Genomic DNA, 15,718 nt, shown 5'->3' on the forward strand with positions numbered 1-15,718 from the left:
AGGCTAGGTGTTATTTTGAACGCAGAGAATTTGAACGCATTATTGATGAATTGGAATTCGATGTTCAAAATATAGTAACGGCCATAGAGAAAAGATTCCGCCGTGAAGGATGTTGTCTTTGGGTTGTTAGGGAAGAGGAGTTTCTTACCCTGCCAGAGAAACAGTTTTCAAATTACCTCGATGAATTAATTTGTTGTAATGAATTCAAACAAAAAGAGAATAGTTTAGAATCAAATCAAATAGATTCACAAACTGTATTATCGAGTCCATTAAAAGAGAAAGAGTTAGGTAGCTTAACGATTTCTAAAGAAATAGAGGATATAAAAATACACTGCCGTAATATTCCGCCGGCAGGACCTCACTTTGAAGGTGAGGTTGTTTTTAGTTCACCATCCGTGTTACTTGAAGTAAATGACGTTCTTACAACCGTTCATTTAGTAGAAGAAGAGTCAATAGACTTAGAATTAATAAATGGAAGTCCTATGACAGTTAGGATTTGCAACGCATACTTTCGGGCCAAGTTATATAATTACAAATTTGTGAAGCAAAGTAGTAGCTATTTAAAAATGATTTGGTGCCCAATAAAACTATGTCTGTTTAATTATACGGTAAATGTTAAACGGTTAAAGAATGAAAAAGAATACATGAAAAGGTATCATGTTAAAATTAAAGATTTAATAATTAATGATTATACATTTGGTAATAAAATCCAAGACCGTTGCAGGGTGTCTAAACATATAAGTTAAAAAGCAGATACAATATATCGAATTAAATATACAGTCCACTAATTTTATATTTGCATTGTTAACGAAAAGAATTTATGTAATTGATAACCTCTACACCGCATCTTGACGCCCTTGGCAGAATGTTCAAGAAGAACACTAATTGTCATAAATTTAAGAGTTTACGAGCTCTGTCAATGTCAATATGTAAATCTATCTAGAGCCGTAAATAATGATCTGTTATTTTAAACCTACAAGGGTGCAGTGCCGAACAATTGTAATCTTAAGTACAGGCCACTTGAGCCTGACCATAAATATAGTTCTCACACTGTACAAAGGGTCGCCTTGCGGGAGGCCGTTGATAAGGTTCCCGCTCAGGCAAACAGATGTGGTCTCTGCGTAGACCATAGATAAGTATATCATAAGATTTTCATGTTAGTTACGTAAGCGAAGACTTAGTGAAATAAAATCAGTTTTTATACAGAACTCAAACGTGAAGGTTGTTTTCCTTATTACAGGAATCCCTTACAATACTTATAGACACCTTATAAAATGATATCATATTTTTCTCTCAGGGAGTTGTCACATCTCAGTATTTTATAACTAGATCGTTCGCTAATATTAAAACAGTGGCTAGGGAAAGTCCAACTTAAAGTATAAACTTCAAAATATCTTTTCCTTTCAAGCCGTTTATGTTCGTGAAAAACTTTCGCATTGTTTTCCACTATCCTGTTATCCTGCCGGCGCTTAACACATTTAACGAACACGATAACTTGGCTTTGATGCATTCGGCCACTTGCAGCTGCCGTTGACACATTTTCCGAACACACACACCAGTCATTAGGAAAGTGATGGAACAAAAGAATTTGTTGAGCCCGGCATGGGTCCATGCTCGAGCCGCTTTATTGAAAACTTATTCGCCAGCAGGGCTGCAATTAACAGCATGAGAAAAGCAACAGCAACTCAGTTTGATGTACGAGGAGATGGCGACAAAGTGGATTTAATGCCGAAAGGGTCCGAGGCAAGTAAGTTTTATGCAAATTGCATGTAGCATATACCCAGTGGACGGGGGCGCAAAAAAGATAAATTACTTTTAAAGTGCGCAGAGGCAGAAATGGTCTATCCTCCTTCTCGGTTCTTAGTTCCCAGTTCCCAGATCCGAGTTCCCAGTTTTCAGTAGTCAGTAGTCAGTTCTCAGTTTTCAGTCTCGGCACTCCGGTAGTGTGTATATGTGTATACTTCTTCGACGGCCCGAAATGCAAATGGAGCCTTCCCTGCACTCGTACTGCTGATGATGACTTTCTGATTTGCTTTGGCGAAACAAGTTTCCCATGTGCAAGTTTTTAGATAGTCTTGCCTTTTGGGCTTTTCTGTTTGGCAGCTTGTATATTATTTGTTAATTGATATGTCGCAAAAAGTTTACGCCCCCTGTGTGTGTGGGGGATGTGGCACTGCATTTGTTATAAAACTTTGTAATGCCCAAATAATTGCATAGCTCTTAAAAATGGTTTGGGTTTTTTCCGTTTCACAGTCTTCGATTGTCAAATTCGAGTTTCGTTTACTTTTGCCCATGAAAGCTATCTATTATGCTTAAAGTAATCACTTTGTGATTTCCCATATGGCTCGGAGAACTAGAATAATCAAATTACGAAACCAGAGGAACACCATTTGCCGCAAAAGTTATGTGCTGGTAGAACCGAAAACCGAGTTTTCCGTCGACTTCAGCAAAAACCAAAAATAGCGCCAGGAGTGGCAGAAAATCGGGGACCACAGGTGCTGCACCTGGCAGAAGTTCGGGTTTGTTTAACAATTTTCTATTCATTTATGCATTTTGCTAATAAAAATTTCATTTTTGCTTAACTAAGTGAAACGAAAAGGTTCAAGGCAGAGCAAGGAACTCAGGGAAACGGTCGGCGAACAATAAAGGCTTTTATCTTGGCCGACTGTTTTGTTTGGTCAAGCCTTTCCGAAAGTACAGTGCGCCCTGGCTACATGGGGTGCTGTCCTCCGTTGGGTTCGGGTTTCTTGCCTTGGCTTGCGGTTATGACAAAAAGAAATCGCCTGGCGAATAATTTCGTTTTCCCATCACCCACACAATTATTTGGCAGACAGTCCTTGCACTGTACATCCGCTTTTGCGCCCGTTGTCTTGTTGCCCAGATAACATTTCCGTCATTCCCTTTTGTTGCTCCCTTTTCCTCTTTCCTGGTTCCTGTTTGTTTGCAAACATTTTTTAAATTGTTTGCTGTAATTTGTTTCCGGACCCAGACAACAAAAAATAGGCAAATGGCCCTTGCGCCATTTTTCGAGCCGTGGCAGTAGTGGGCGTTGGCCACGCCCCCTCTTCTCTTGGCCAGAAAACGTAGTAGAAATATTTGCATCAGTCGCTGTGTATGTTTTATGATTAAAAAATTATAATTTCAATGTTTGTCTGCCGCTTGGCTCAGCACGTTTGTCCTTTTTTTAATGTTTTTTTTTTCGGCAACAGCTGCGGGTATGTGTCCCACATATCGCCTGTCCTCCTCCAATTAATCGGGATAGGTATCCCGGGTTCCAGCCACATGTACCTCCACTATTCCAACTTCAACAGACCAGTCAACCTCTGCACGTTCCCATGACTTTTATTAGTTTGACTTTTTTGGCGACGATTTATGGTGAATTTTGTATATCTATGCAAATGTTTTACAGCTGTGTCACCCAAATGCGTTATTCCTGCCGGTTATAAAAATATTTTTTGTGTGCTTGGCTTGTTGCTGCTCAATTATTAACAATTACACCGTTTTTAAATTTACGAATTCAAATGTTCCATCAAATGTTGGTAAAAGATCAAATTAAGTTATTTACTTTAATTATATTTTGCAAATGAAATATCAATTACAACGTTTATTTAGTTTGTCCGACTGAAATTAAATTGGTAAAAATACAAAGTCACTCCTTAACGTATTGGCGTTCCAATATTTTTGCTTTCAAATTTAATTTACGTTCTGTTTATGTTTTTCTTCAACTTTTAATTTTTGTATATATATAAGTACATATTTGCTGGCAAACATTGACGCAATTTGTAGTCTAATTTTGAACAAAATAAAAAATCAACTAAGCCACGTGCTGCACTCAAATCCAATCGAACGTCACGTAGCCAGCTGACTCAAAGTTTATTATAAAAATGTAATAACAAAAATTTCAAAGTTCGCTATGCAAGTAGTGAAAATGTTAGGAAAATCTAAAATTAAATTAAGCTCGTAATTTGACAAAGCTTATAATAAGATAAGGTGAATCATTTTGCGTATTAAATTGCAGTTGTGGTGGCTATAACGTCATTTCAAGAACCAGGCACAAATCACGTAGAAATGTTTGTACATTCAAATGGGTTTCAGTTTAAAATCTAATTAGCTTGAGCTCAGACGCGAATTGGTCAAATAAAAGTTTGGAGGGAACTTGCAGAAATATTTTTAAAAATGAGTCAGCTTAGTTTTAAACTGATATTTATGTTCAGCTTATGTTTGCAAAACTGTCGGCCACAACTGGCTCCCTTTTCTGATCCCGAGCCTTTGGCGAATAACGAGGTCTATTTTCCGGGCTTGGAGGACGACTTGGACTGGAGTCGGGCCAACTGGCAGCTGGTGATCCGCTGGATGATGGAGCGCCAGCAGCTGCGTTTCTGCATTGCCCTCGCCAGATTCGATGAGCGGTTGGTGCCCGGAACGGCCTGCCAGGCCCTTTTGGCCAACGGGCCGCTCATGGCCAACTGCGACATTGGGAACATCGAGGATCTGACCATGACCATGCGCTACGCCTTTGGCGAAATTCTGTTGGATACCAGTCGGAAGTGTCGCCACGGCCTGGAGCTCTTTGGAGTTCGCTGCCGGCGGAGGGCGTAATCGGAAACCTTCAGCAAAGAAGTTTTATTTTCATAAAATGCCATTCGGGTTTCCCTTTTAAACAGAAACAGAAATTATAGTACAGTCGCACTGAAATAGAATATCCAATACCTTGAACACTAAGAAACACTGCTGATACATTTATGGACTAGTATAGAACGAGTAAATCAGTTTTACATTATAATAAATAATTTATTTACTTCTTTTTTCTGCATTTTAACTTTACAAACAATTTCCAGCAAATGTGCCTATAAATCTTAGTAATATGACCAATTTCCTGACACTAGATTGGCACTGATAAATTAGAAGTTAATGCAAAATTGTAATATTTTTACTCGCTGCTGAATCTACTAATTGTTCCCATTTCGCCTCCTAAGTGCATTGCTAATTCACTTTATTGAGCAATTTTTCATCGTCTTCCCTGCCCTGTCCCCTGTCATTTCAATATGTCAATAAAAATCAGAAAGGAACTCTCCGCCACCCCCGATTTCGGTCCCAAAACTGGGTGAAGGCCCAAGTCCGAGTCCGAGTGGCGAGTCCTTGCCGAGTGCAGTGCCTCCATGACAAATGACGATTATAATTTGTAAAATGCGCCCATCTTGTTATCCCCTCAGATCCTTTTGCCCGCCCCCGATATGTTCGACTTGTGGCCTAGATGTTGCTGTCCGGCTTTCTCCCCATTTCTATTGCTGCTCTCGGATTCAGTTTAGTCCATTGCAATTGTTGTTGCAATTAGCAGAAGCGACAGGGGATAAGGGGTAACATAAGCACAACTGATGGTTTCAATGGGGAAAATTGCAGAGCGCAAATAGCCGATGGTGGGTGGAGGTTGGGGGTTTGGGTTTAGGGGGTAGATAAAGCCGTATTGTTGCTTCTGGCAATTACCGGGAAATGTTTAAGAGTTCAGCTTCCATGGAGAGTTTTCCCATTTCAATCGGAGCGGTGATATCCACTTCAATCGATTTGCGAAACACCTTCAAACAGCGAGCCCATTCCCAAACGGAGATGTCAACAAAATAAACGCTTTTCAAGTCAGTTTTTAGACTGAAATTGATGAAGTTTTTGGATTGAATGTGCAGCAATGCAACGCTGCATTTTAGGCTATCAATGTGCACAATGAAAAATAAAACCAGAGATAACGCTATAGTCGGGTTGGTGTCCCGACTAAGTAATACCCGTCACTCAGGAGGTGGATTTATAAAGTTTTTTTTTATTGCGTATATTTTAATGAATGGTCCGATATAAAAAATGTCTTCTACATTTCGATAGGTATAAATATACACAACAAAATTGCTTTTATACTTCTCGGAAAACTTTAAAGGTGTGGGCGCCAGACACATTTTAAAATCGTTGGTGGGCGATTGTGGGCGTTAGAGCGGGCGTGGCGCTCGGCTGAAATAAACTTGCGCTGCGTAGGAAGCCCAAGAATATGTGTGGGAAATCGCAACCTTCTAGCTTTTGTAGTTTCCGAGATCTCAGCGTTCATACGGACGGACAGGCGGACGGACGGACAGACGGACGGTCAGACGAACATGGCTTTGTCGACTTGGCTGGTGACCCTGACCAAGAATATACATATATACTTTTTAGGGTCGGAAACGCTTCCTGTTACATACTTTTGGACGAATACAATAACTCTTTTACTCTAGGAGTAACGAGTATAATAAACCATTAGAAAAAATATATTTCAAAATTGTAATTTTTTAATTCTATATTTTTATTTACAATTTTTATTTTTTCGAAAGGCTTATTTATAAACTCAACTGCCTTATTAAATTTGCTAAAAAATTCCACCAGTTCGTTTGAACTAATAATGTTTGATTTAGTAGCAAGCGTTGCGCGCGTTCTTTAAGCGTTTATCTGGCACTTCCAAGGACTCTTCAAGCTGCTTCCCAAGTTATGGACAACTTTTCTACAACATGGCCAAAGCTAAATGTAAATTAATGAATTGTTTAAAGTACTTAAAATATTTACGCTCAAAGCAAGTGGATGAGCACTGCCACGCCTCCTGCCCCCCGCGGACTAGCTTCAATCCCGGATGCTGTGAGCGTGGGCTGCTGACCAATGAATATGCAAACGATTCCACCACCCACGGCCACTCCCAGCTCCAAGTTCGTTAAAAACGCAGCATAAGGTCAAGGAGATAATGTTGGGGAGGGGGGATAGGAAGTGCGGAGGAAGTACACTGGTTCTGCAAATCGCGATTCTGAAGAAATGTGGTGTTCATGCAAATTATTTGCAACATAATTCGTCCAAACCTAATGTTTATTAAATAACAAACCAGGAAATTTTACACTTTCGCACATTTACTTTTTGTTGTTTTAATAAATGATTGTTTTAAATTAAAAAAAAACTTTTAATTTTATAAAACTGAATAATTTATTTATTGATATGAAAACTAGTCCCACAGTGCGTATACGGGTTGGTGTCGAACGGTCATTAAGGCAGCGAATAGAGAGCTGAGCTCGCTGTTTACGCAGTGAGGAACAGCAGCAATGGCAAAAACAAGAGAAGCGGCATGAACGACAGTGGCAACAGCCTGTCTTGCGACTTCTGTTGCCATGCCCTCTCCCGCCCCCTTTCCTCGATTTCCCAGCCAAAGCGTCCTGTGGAGCCTTCTGGTCCTTGCTCCTTTCACCCCATCGCTTTTCCAACTGCTGACTGTTAATGTGCAGCCCCCTCGCTCCGTAAAATATGCATAAACAAATGAAACGAACTGACTTTGCTACTTGCTCAGCGCCACTGCAGCTTTTGGATGCAATGCAGCCTTCTGTCCTTCCTGCAGTCCTTCAGCGAGTTCAGCCCGAGTAATTAAATTTTGCTCGAAATTCCTTGCATTTCCTTCTCTGATTTCGAATGAGCTACCGAACTCGCAGATTCCTCCGCGCTATTTGCATTGAAAAAATGAAAAATCTATTAATGGAACGGGACTGGTAATAATTTATGCAGCAGTGAGCCGATAACTGAGCTTCATTTTGATAAGGCGGAGGGTCCTTGAAATTGGTCTTGGCAGTGCAGTTGTACGGGGTCAAATGTCTTCGACGGTTCGTGGTAAATGAGATCGAACGGGATTGCAATCACTGTCCAGATTCCCCTTTTGCATCCTTTGATTTCTGCGGAGGGGCAGGGGTGCAACAAACTGGCAAACTGGAACCAAATTGATTGCATTATCGCGGGGGCCAACGAATGACCGACATGAGAAGACAAAGGACTCGACCCATAAAAGTTCGATGCTTTCACGCAACAAATTTAAAGGGCCCGATGACAGTACTATACTTACGGAAAAATGGAAAGTTTGTCGTCTAATTTCACCCAACCAAAATGTTAAAAGCGAGTTCATTTTTTTTTGTCGTAAATAAAATATATAACTAAATCCGTTATATTCATTAAAAATATTTTTAATTTTGTTAGTTTATGACTCAATTTTTTATATTTTAGTGTTTTATTGGTAAATTAATTTAAAAGGTTAATTTAACGGGTTAGTTTAAGTTAGTAATTAAGGTTCTATATCTTTTGTAAATAGATTTACCATACTCAAATTTCTTTTTCAGGAATGGTTTTATTTCAGTTTTAACTAATTTTCAACTCCGTATAAAGTACAATATTCTGTGAAAAGATAATTTGATATTCCTAGATCCAACTCCAACTCCCTTCTAGATCAAAATAAATTATTCCGTGCATGTTTTCCGAGATTATCGTTCGTTTACCTTAATTTTTCTCCGCTCGGGTGAACCGCTGTAAGGCATCTGCGACTGGTGTGTCGGGTGGCATGTGGCATGTAGCATCCTGTGCGGCAAGGATGTGGACTCGTGTGTGTGTGCGATCCGTTCGGGCTCTTCAAGGCTCATTTATGACCCTCATCGCTGGTCACTTTTTATGCATTTTCCCACGCTGTTTACTTTGTATACAAACGAGTGGCACTTACTTATTTTGTGCCACATAATGAGCGCTCCTGATGGCCGCTTATAAATTATAAAGCATACCCACACACACGTCGTCGTCGTCGTCGTTGTCGAATAAACTTACCGCTCACACCCACCCAATTTGATTTGTATGGCTTTTCAATTTGTGCTCTGGTGCTCTTTAGTTCCATTCCGCTCCTCTGTTCTCCCCTCCCCGTCCTCTGGCCATCGTGCTCGTATTTCCTTTTTGCTGCATTTGCCATTGTATAAATTTTTGGTATTTGCGCCAATTTCATTCCAAATTGAGCGCTGCCCACAGTCGTTTATTTTTAATGCACCCAGGCCATCCGAAGCGAACCAAAGCGAAACGAAGCAATATGGCCAGACTATGGGTTCTGGTCCTCGAAAGGGTCAGGTGGCTGGTTGGCTGGGGAGGAGCACCGCATCAGAAGTTGATTTTTTCCTCCTCTATTTCCCATTTTTCTATTGTGGACTAGCAGAGGGATTTTAGCTTTATTTGGTTATGTGTATGCTTTCAGAACGGAACACGTGTTGATGTGCCAGACACATGGCCATAATGCTTAGCCCAGCTCTTCTTTTAAGTTCCACATATTCGTTACAACTCAATATCGAATTTCGGTTTATTTTAAATCTTTTGTGCAAAATTGCTATCCCCAAAGCGTCCTGGTTAGAGCATCCAAATTGCGTTGCTCCGCCCACACGAAATCCCATTTTTTCCCAATTTAGTCCTTTGTATTATTTGCAGTGTGCATTTTGGACATTGTGCTGCCTGGCTGCCAAACACTCGCTGCACAGCAGGACACTCAGGCGAATTGCAGTGGGCGGATTCCTTAGGAGGAGCAGGCGGATTAGTGGAAGGCCAAAAGCGGAGCCGAAGGCGAAGGAGGGCCCCAAGTGCGCTCAAGATTTATGGCCCACGGTCTTCTTGCTTCGCTTATGCGGTTTGGGGGAGCCCCACTACATTGTAGCTGTAGAGCCATCAAATACAATCAAATTGATTGCCTTTTTTAGGCGGATGCCAGGCATTCCGAGGGGCAAAGTCCGGGCTGACCTATAATGCGATTTTGATTTTTTATTAATTTCTTCATTTGCAATTAGTTAATGACTGGCCTCGGGTGCGCCACCCGTGTTCAGTACAACCAACAAAGGGTGCAGGGTCGAGTTGTCTACGTTTTACTTGCGAGACCCGAACTTCGAATGTATAACGGGCCCAAATAAATAACAAAATGGCGTTCTCCAATATCCGGTGAGCGGAAATTTCAATAAGGCAGCCGGCGAGGAAGGCTCTCCGGGGCTCCGAGGGTATAATCAGGATATGAGCTCAAATGACTGGACGAAAAAAATGTGTGGCAATCAAACTTCGTATATGTGGGCTGGATGGGCGCGGCAAGTTTTGAATTAGTTGCGCCGAGAATTTCTGCATAAATCATTTCCTGTTTGTGTCAAAGGAACAAAAAAAAGAAGGGCAGAAGATAAAAGCCTCGAAAAGACAACGACGGAACGGAATAAAAAATGAAAAGCGAAAAGCGAAGGAAGCTCCAAAATGACATGACAAAGTCAAAGCGACGAACAAAAATAAGAGCAAGACAAAGCAAACAGCAACAATAACATTAAATTAGCATTTTTTATTACTTGTAGTTTTCTTTGCCCTTTTGTACATTCCTTAGTGTGTTTTTTTATTCCGTTTCATTGCCGGCTATTTGCATAAGTTGACACAAGAAGCAACTAAGTAATATTGCGCATTCGACATGTTGGCCAGCGACTTTAACTGGAAAATCGGTCAATACGGGAGCTTCTTCGATCCAAGTATTTGTTTGGACTTGAATGTTGGCGATTTACATTTTCCAGAATTTATATAGAAATACTTTAATGCTTTCGAATTTTTTGGAAAAATGTGCACTGAAAAGGCTATAAATAAATGCAAAAGCTTGGAATGAATTTAAGTGCCTTGGTTATTATTATGTATATATTCAAAGCATGAAAATACTACCATTTAAAGTAATTGCAAATTGAATTGCTCGAAAAAGCAACGGAAAACTGCAGCTCTTCGATTTTCATCTTCGAAAAGACGTAAATGTTCCCTGTTGTACGATAGTTTGACTGTTATGGTTACTGTCTTCCTACCCTTTACTCCGACGTCTGCTGAAATATGTATGAAATCTTACACATTTATTACAAAAGAGCGGAGAAAACAAAAGGCGGACCCAAGAAACCGGGCACATCTGCATGGATTTCCACAGCTCCCCGGCCCGCATCAGTGGTCCACGTATAAATTTTATGTACACTTACTTACTTCTGCAAACAATGAAGGCTCCGTGACGTGACTTAGTCCTGGGGCTGGTCAGCTGGAACCGGAGAGTCCAGGACGATCCGGGCTGTCTGCCATTGTCCAGAGCTCCTTCCTTCCAACCAGCCTTCCGTTTCGGGGCGTTGGCTGCCAAGTGCAACGATTTCGGTTTCCATTGGCATTATGTAGTTTAAGATTTCACCCGAATGGGTATGCATATGTGTACTCAGTGTATTTACATATATTTATTGTTCTTGGGGCTGGAGCCAAGTGAGGCATGTCCTGCGGCCAAAAGAAATTGTAAACATCAACAGGCTTTGTGTGCGATTGAAGCTCAAGTAAGAGCTGCTGTCACGATGGTCATCTCTACAAATAATTGAAAACTTTGGTGACTTTTCGATAACCTTTTTGAGTGTCAATACGTGTCAAAAAAATAGAGTAACAGAAAATATTTATGGATATAAAAAAAGAGGTAACAAAAATCTCATAGGTCTTTAAATCACTTATATTGGACTTGGGATATAATGTTGCATACTTTTATACACCTTTAAAAGTGATTGCTTTTGCATATTATCTTTAAACTCAATTTATCTCAGATTTTATATTGTTTTAATTGACAAACGCCATAAATAATAATTTACCTTCCCATCGCTTCTTAATTCAATTCACTTCATCTAATTGATTAAATCGCATTAAACAAATTTCTACTGCGATGAGCTCATCACTCATCGCACACGGCCATTAGAAAGCTTTAAGTAGCCACTCGTTCAAGTCCCCACTGTGCCCCCGAACGCCGATCCATCTGAGACAGTGCCCTCTCCGCTGTTTCCGCCCCTAACAACATTGTCAACATCGAACAAATCGCTGCCATCAGTTGTGGGAACATTGTTTAAAGAACATTTTAAAATTCAGCATCAGCGGCAAAAGGAGCAGCACGAACATGTCCTTGCTCGGTCCTCCTTGTATATTATTTCATACGCACGCTTCTTAAGCATGGCAATAAATTGTCGTGCGAAATTTTCATATGCGTCGCCGTCAGCCCAAAGGGTCTGAGCCACGCCCCATCTGACCCCATCCCCATCCTCCCACAGGATGTCCGCACATCACGCGTCCTTGCGGTTTCACTGGGACATCGTCGCATTCTTGAAGGAGCTCCTTGTGTTGCGTGCTTGCTTGTTTCGCTTTTTGTAATTTTCAATTTAAGCTACACAACGTGTTGCTCCCCACATTGCCACATGGCTACACTGAAAAATAATCAATGGATTCAAAAGACTTGCCAAGCAACAATGGTCATTTGTTATGCTTAACCAAAAGGACCTATAAAAATCAAGAGAGGAGGTCTAAAACAAACATGTCTTACACAAAAATAAGACAGAATCATAGAAAATTTTCGAGTGTACTAGCCCCTTCTTTTTTTTTACCACACTTTCAACATTTCCGTCGCCGTCTTGGGAAGCCATTTAGTGACAAATTAAGTGCCGTCGTATGCGTGTTAATTTCGCAACTCTTAGCAAATGACGCATACGACACGTGAGGCCCGGCCGAGCTTAGTTGCAATTTATTAAACGTTTCGGGTACAAATTGATTATTTTGTGCTCGGACTTTATGATCCCTATTACCGCCCCTTCAAGTGTCGATTTACGAGCCCGCCAATCGCATTCCCGCCTTTTTATGGGACATCCAGCGAATTTATCGTCCCCGCTGAGATGACCTCGAGCCGCACACAATGTAGTTGCCACCATTCGCACTCTTCTTTATGATTGCCACAAATCGCATTATGACTTAATTTTTATGCCGCCACGTTCATAACCTTTATGTAGTGTTAAAATACTTACATCCCACCGTCGCCCATTCGGTGGACTACATAAAGTATTTAATTATCCGCAATGATCCGCCGCAGACGCAACTTGTTGCTGGTCACGTTCGCCTGTCACCTGCAAAATTCGGAAAATTGCCACCTGCTAGCCCTGTGCACTTGTCATTGTCACCTGTCTTGGCCATCTGCCTGGCGGGATTCTAGGCCTCCGGGGTCCAGAGGTCCAGGGGTCAAGCGGCCAGCTCCGTCGTTTAAGGTGCATGCCAAAACAGTTGCCGCAGATGGTGGCTGCAACTGCAGATGCTGCTCGTATTAAGCCATTAACGAAATCTGACCAGCCACAAATTGGTCTTCACCTGGCATCTGCAGAAGGGCTGGGCTTTTCCCCGGGCAGAAAATATGGAGGTTGGAGTTGGATACAGACAGGCTAGGTATCTGCAATTAACCAACTTTTGGGAATATTTTCCGATTTCTTAAAGCAACATTTTTATTGAAATTATTTTTCATGCTTCCGTCTTTATAACCCATTGCATTCCAGATTTATACAAGTACCCCTATGCCAACCTGTGGTACAAATCATTTAAGATACCTTTGTTCGTGGTTACCTCGTTTAGTTCTTGTCACCCCATTTAACTTCTTACTGCATCAGCATCTGCATGATGGCAGTGCTGCGCAATTACGCAAATTAGCAAAGTGGAATTCAATATGCCTGGTGTACGAGGCAAAGGAGGTCTCCGAGTGCACATTATCATTCGCAACTGCTAGAACATGTAATTGCCATTAAATTGATGTGATTGAATAAGCTGCACCAATGGTGTTCTTACGAAAAGCACAAATTGAAAGGGAAGGCTCACTCTTAGATTATAAATAATAATATTAAATAATATACAAATGAATTCAGCACCTACATGTGAAGAATGCAGGGATGGAATAATATGTAACTGTTTCTTCAATTTTTGTGTTAAATTTTACTTGTGCGTTCCAACAATACTTTTTATAGCACCCAGGTTTTTTTTATACCCTTGCAGAGGGTATTATGATTTCAGTCAGAAGTTTGCAACGCTGTGAAGGAGACGTTTCCGACCCCATAAAGTATATATATTCTTGATCAGCATCACAAGACGAGTCGATCTAGCCATGTCCGTCTGTCCGTCTGTCTGTTTCTACGCAAACTAGTCTCTCAGTTTTTGAGCTATCGGGACGAAACTTTCGCAAAAGTCTTCTTTCTACACTCAAAATAAATTTAACCCTAAATTTTAGAAAATCGCCATTAAAATTTCTTTTTTCTAAATACAAGAAAGTTATTTCTAAATCTAAGGAAATTTTTCTTAAGTCAAGAAAGTTTTTCTTAAATCCAGGAAGTATTTCTTAAATGTAGAAAATGGTTACCATGAACTAAAATCACCCTAAAATCTAGAAAAAATGCCCTTAAAATTAGAAATAATTTTCTGAAAAATAGAAAGGCAAACGAAAATAATAAAATATTTTGGCAACACTTTTTCTAAAAATGAGTGCCCTAACCCTAAAATTAAGCTAACCCTAAATAATAGAAACATTTTCTAAAAAGTAGAAAGTTTTTCTAAAAAATAGAAATAGTTGTTTTCACATGCTCTGGCACACCAAAATGTTCAATGCCAGAACTTGTCAGCTGCCGGGCGGCTGTACTCGTAGCGCAGACGGTTCGAGTCCCAGAGCAAACTATTTTTTACCTTTTTTTTTAAAGTTTTTTTTTATTGTTTTTTAAATATTTTTTTTATAAATTTGTTTTTTTAGTCTTTTTTTATTCCTTTTTTTTATTGATGGCAAGCGGTAAACCGAAAATAATTTGGTTTATATTTAGCTATTTACTATATACTACACATAATATAAATTGCGATAGCATAAATATATACATAAGTATATATGTATGTAAATAAGTAAAACGCGAATGGTCAAAATTATGCAATTAGTATTCAAATGTATTCTCCGCTTGACCCTTTACATACAATGCTCGGTTTGCCACAGCAAATTTAAGTGCTACAATGGCCCAGTATGTAGGCCGTTCGCTCCTCGCGCGGGAGACCCGGGTTCGATTCTCACCGACGGACAAGTAAAAATGTAAGTTTTTTTCATGAAGATAAAATATTAACTAATCATAATTTCTACATTCCCAATCTTCCGCAGTCCCGTAGTCCACATTTACAACAACATTTGGCTTTGGTTAGATAAGAAATCCAAGCGCAAATACATAATAATAAATACATAACCTTTAACATTCACAATATACAAGACACACAACGCCTGCATATGTATATAAGGAGGAGTACATAATATAAACGTATATACAAAAAAAATCATGATTGAACATGTTTTTTTGTTTTGTTTTTAATTTCTATTTTTTAGGAAAGTTTCCTACTTTTTAGAAATTTTTGCCCTTAAATTTAGTAAAATTACCCTAAAATTTAGAAATATGACGTCAAAAAAAATCAAAAATATAGAAAAATGTGACCCTAAAATTTAGGGCGAGCTTGTCTTGAAGACAAAAGTAGGGCGATTTCCTTGACTTTAGGGTTAATTTTATTTTGAGTGTATTGCAAGTAGTATATATGTCGGAACCGACCGAATCGGACAACTATATCTTATAGCTCCCATAGGAAGGATCGAAAAAAAAAACTTTAAAAAATTCTAGCTTCGGTGTTTTTTGAAATAAAACCTTCTACTTTTGGGGATGTTATTTTTTAAATATTTCTGAATTTCGAATTAATTATTTAAAAAATCGGACGACTATATCATATAGCTGCCATAGGAACGATCGGATAATTAATGAGAAATATTAGAAAATTGAACATTTTTGCGATTTGTTAATTAATAGGAATGATCTGCAAGGGTATATAAGCTTCGGCTGGCCGAAGCTAGCTTCCTTTCTTGTTTTTAAATGTATGAGTCCTAATTTAAAAGTATTTTGGGATGCTTTCATGTACCATTTAGTTTCATTTTGTGTGGTTTGTTCTGGCCACTTTTTTGTTTGCCATTTATTTGATTTATGTGAGTAACGGCTGTAACCGGGTCTTTTTTCCTGTTTCATCCATTGTTATGTGGCACAATTTGCTTATC

The 15,718-nt window shown here is 39.7% G+C and overlaps 1 protein-coding gene across 1 annotated transcript; it reads left to right on the plus strand.

Moving 5' to 3' along the window:
- The first annotated feature begins 4,117 nt into the window (after nucleotides 1–4,117).
- LOC108060493 (uncharacterized) lies at nucleotides 4,118–4,804 on the plus strand. The gene has a single exon (XM_017146200.3). The coding sequence runs from the start codon at nucleotides 4,177–4,179 to the stop codon at nucleotides 4,597–4,599; it is 423 nt and encodes a 140-aa protein (XP_017001689.2). The 5' UTR covers nucleotides 4,118–4,176; the 3' UTR covers nucleotides 4,600–4,804.
- Nucleotides 4,805–15,718: the final 10,914 nt, after the last annotated feature.

This window comes from Drosophila takahashii, chromosome 2L (genome assembly GCF_030179915.1).
Source record: "Drosophila takahashii strain IR98-3 E-12201 chromosome 2L, DtakHiC1v2, whole genome shotgun sequence".
Taxonomy (NCBI): Eukaryota; Metazoa; Arthropoda; class Insecta; order Diptera; family Drosophilidae; genus Drosophila; species Drosophila takahashii.

What these genes read in the sequence shown, in the direction of transcription:
- LOC108060493 (XM_017146200.3), top strand. Translation starts at nt 4,177, where the DNA reads ATGAGTCAGCTTAGTTTTAAACTGATATTTATGTTCAGCTTATGTTTG.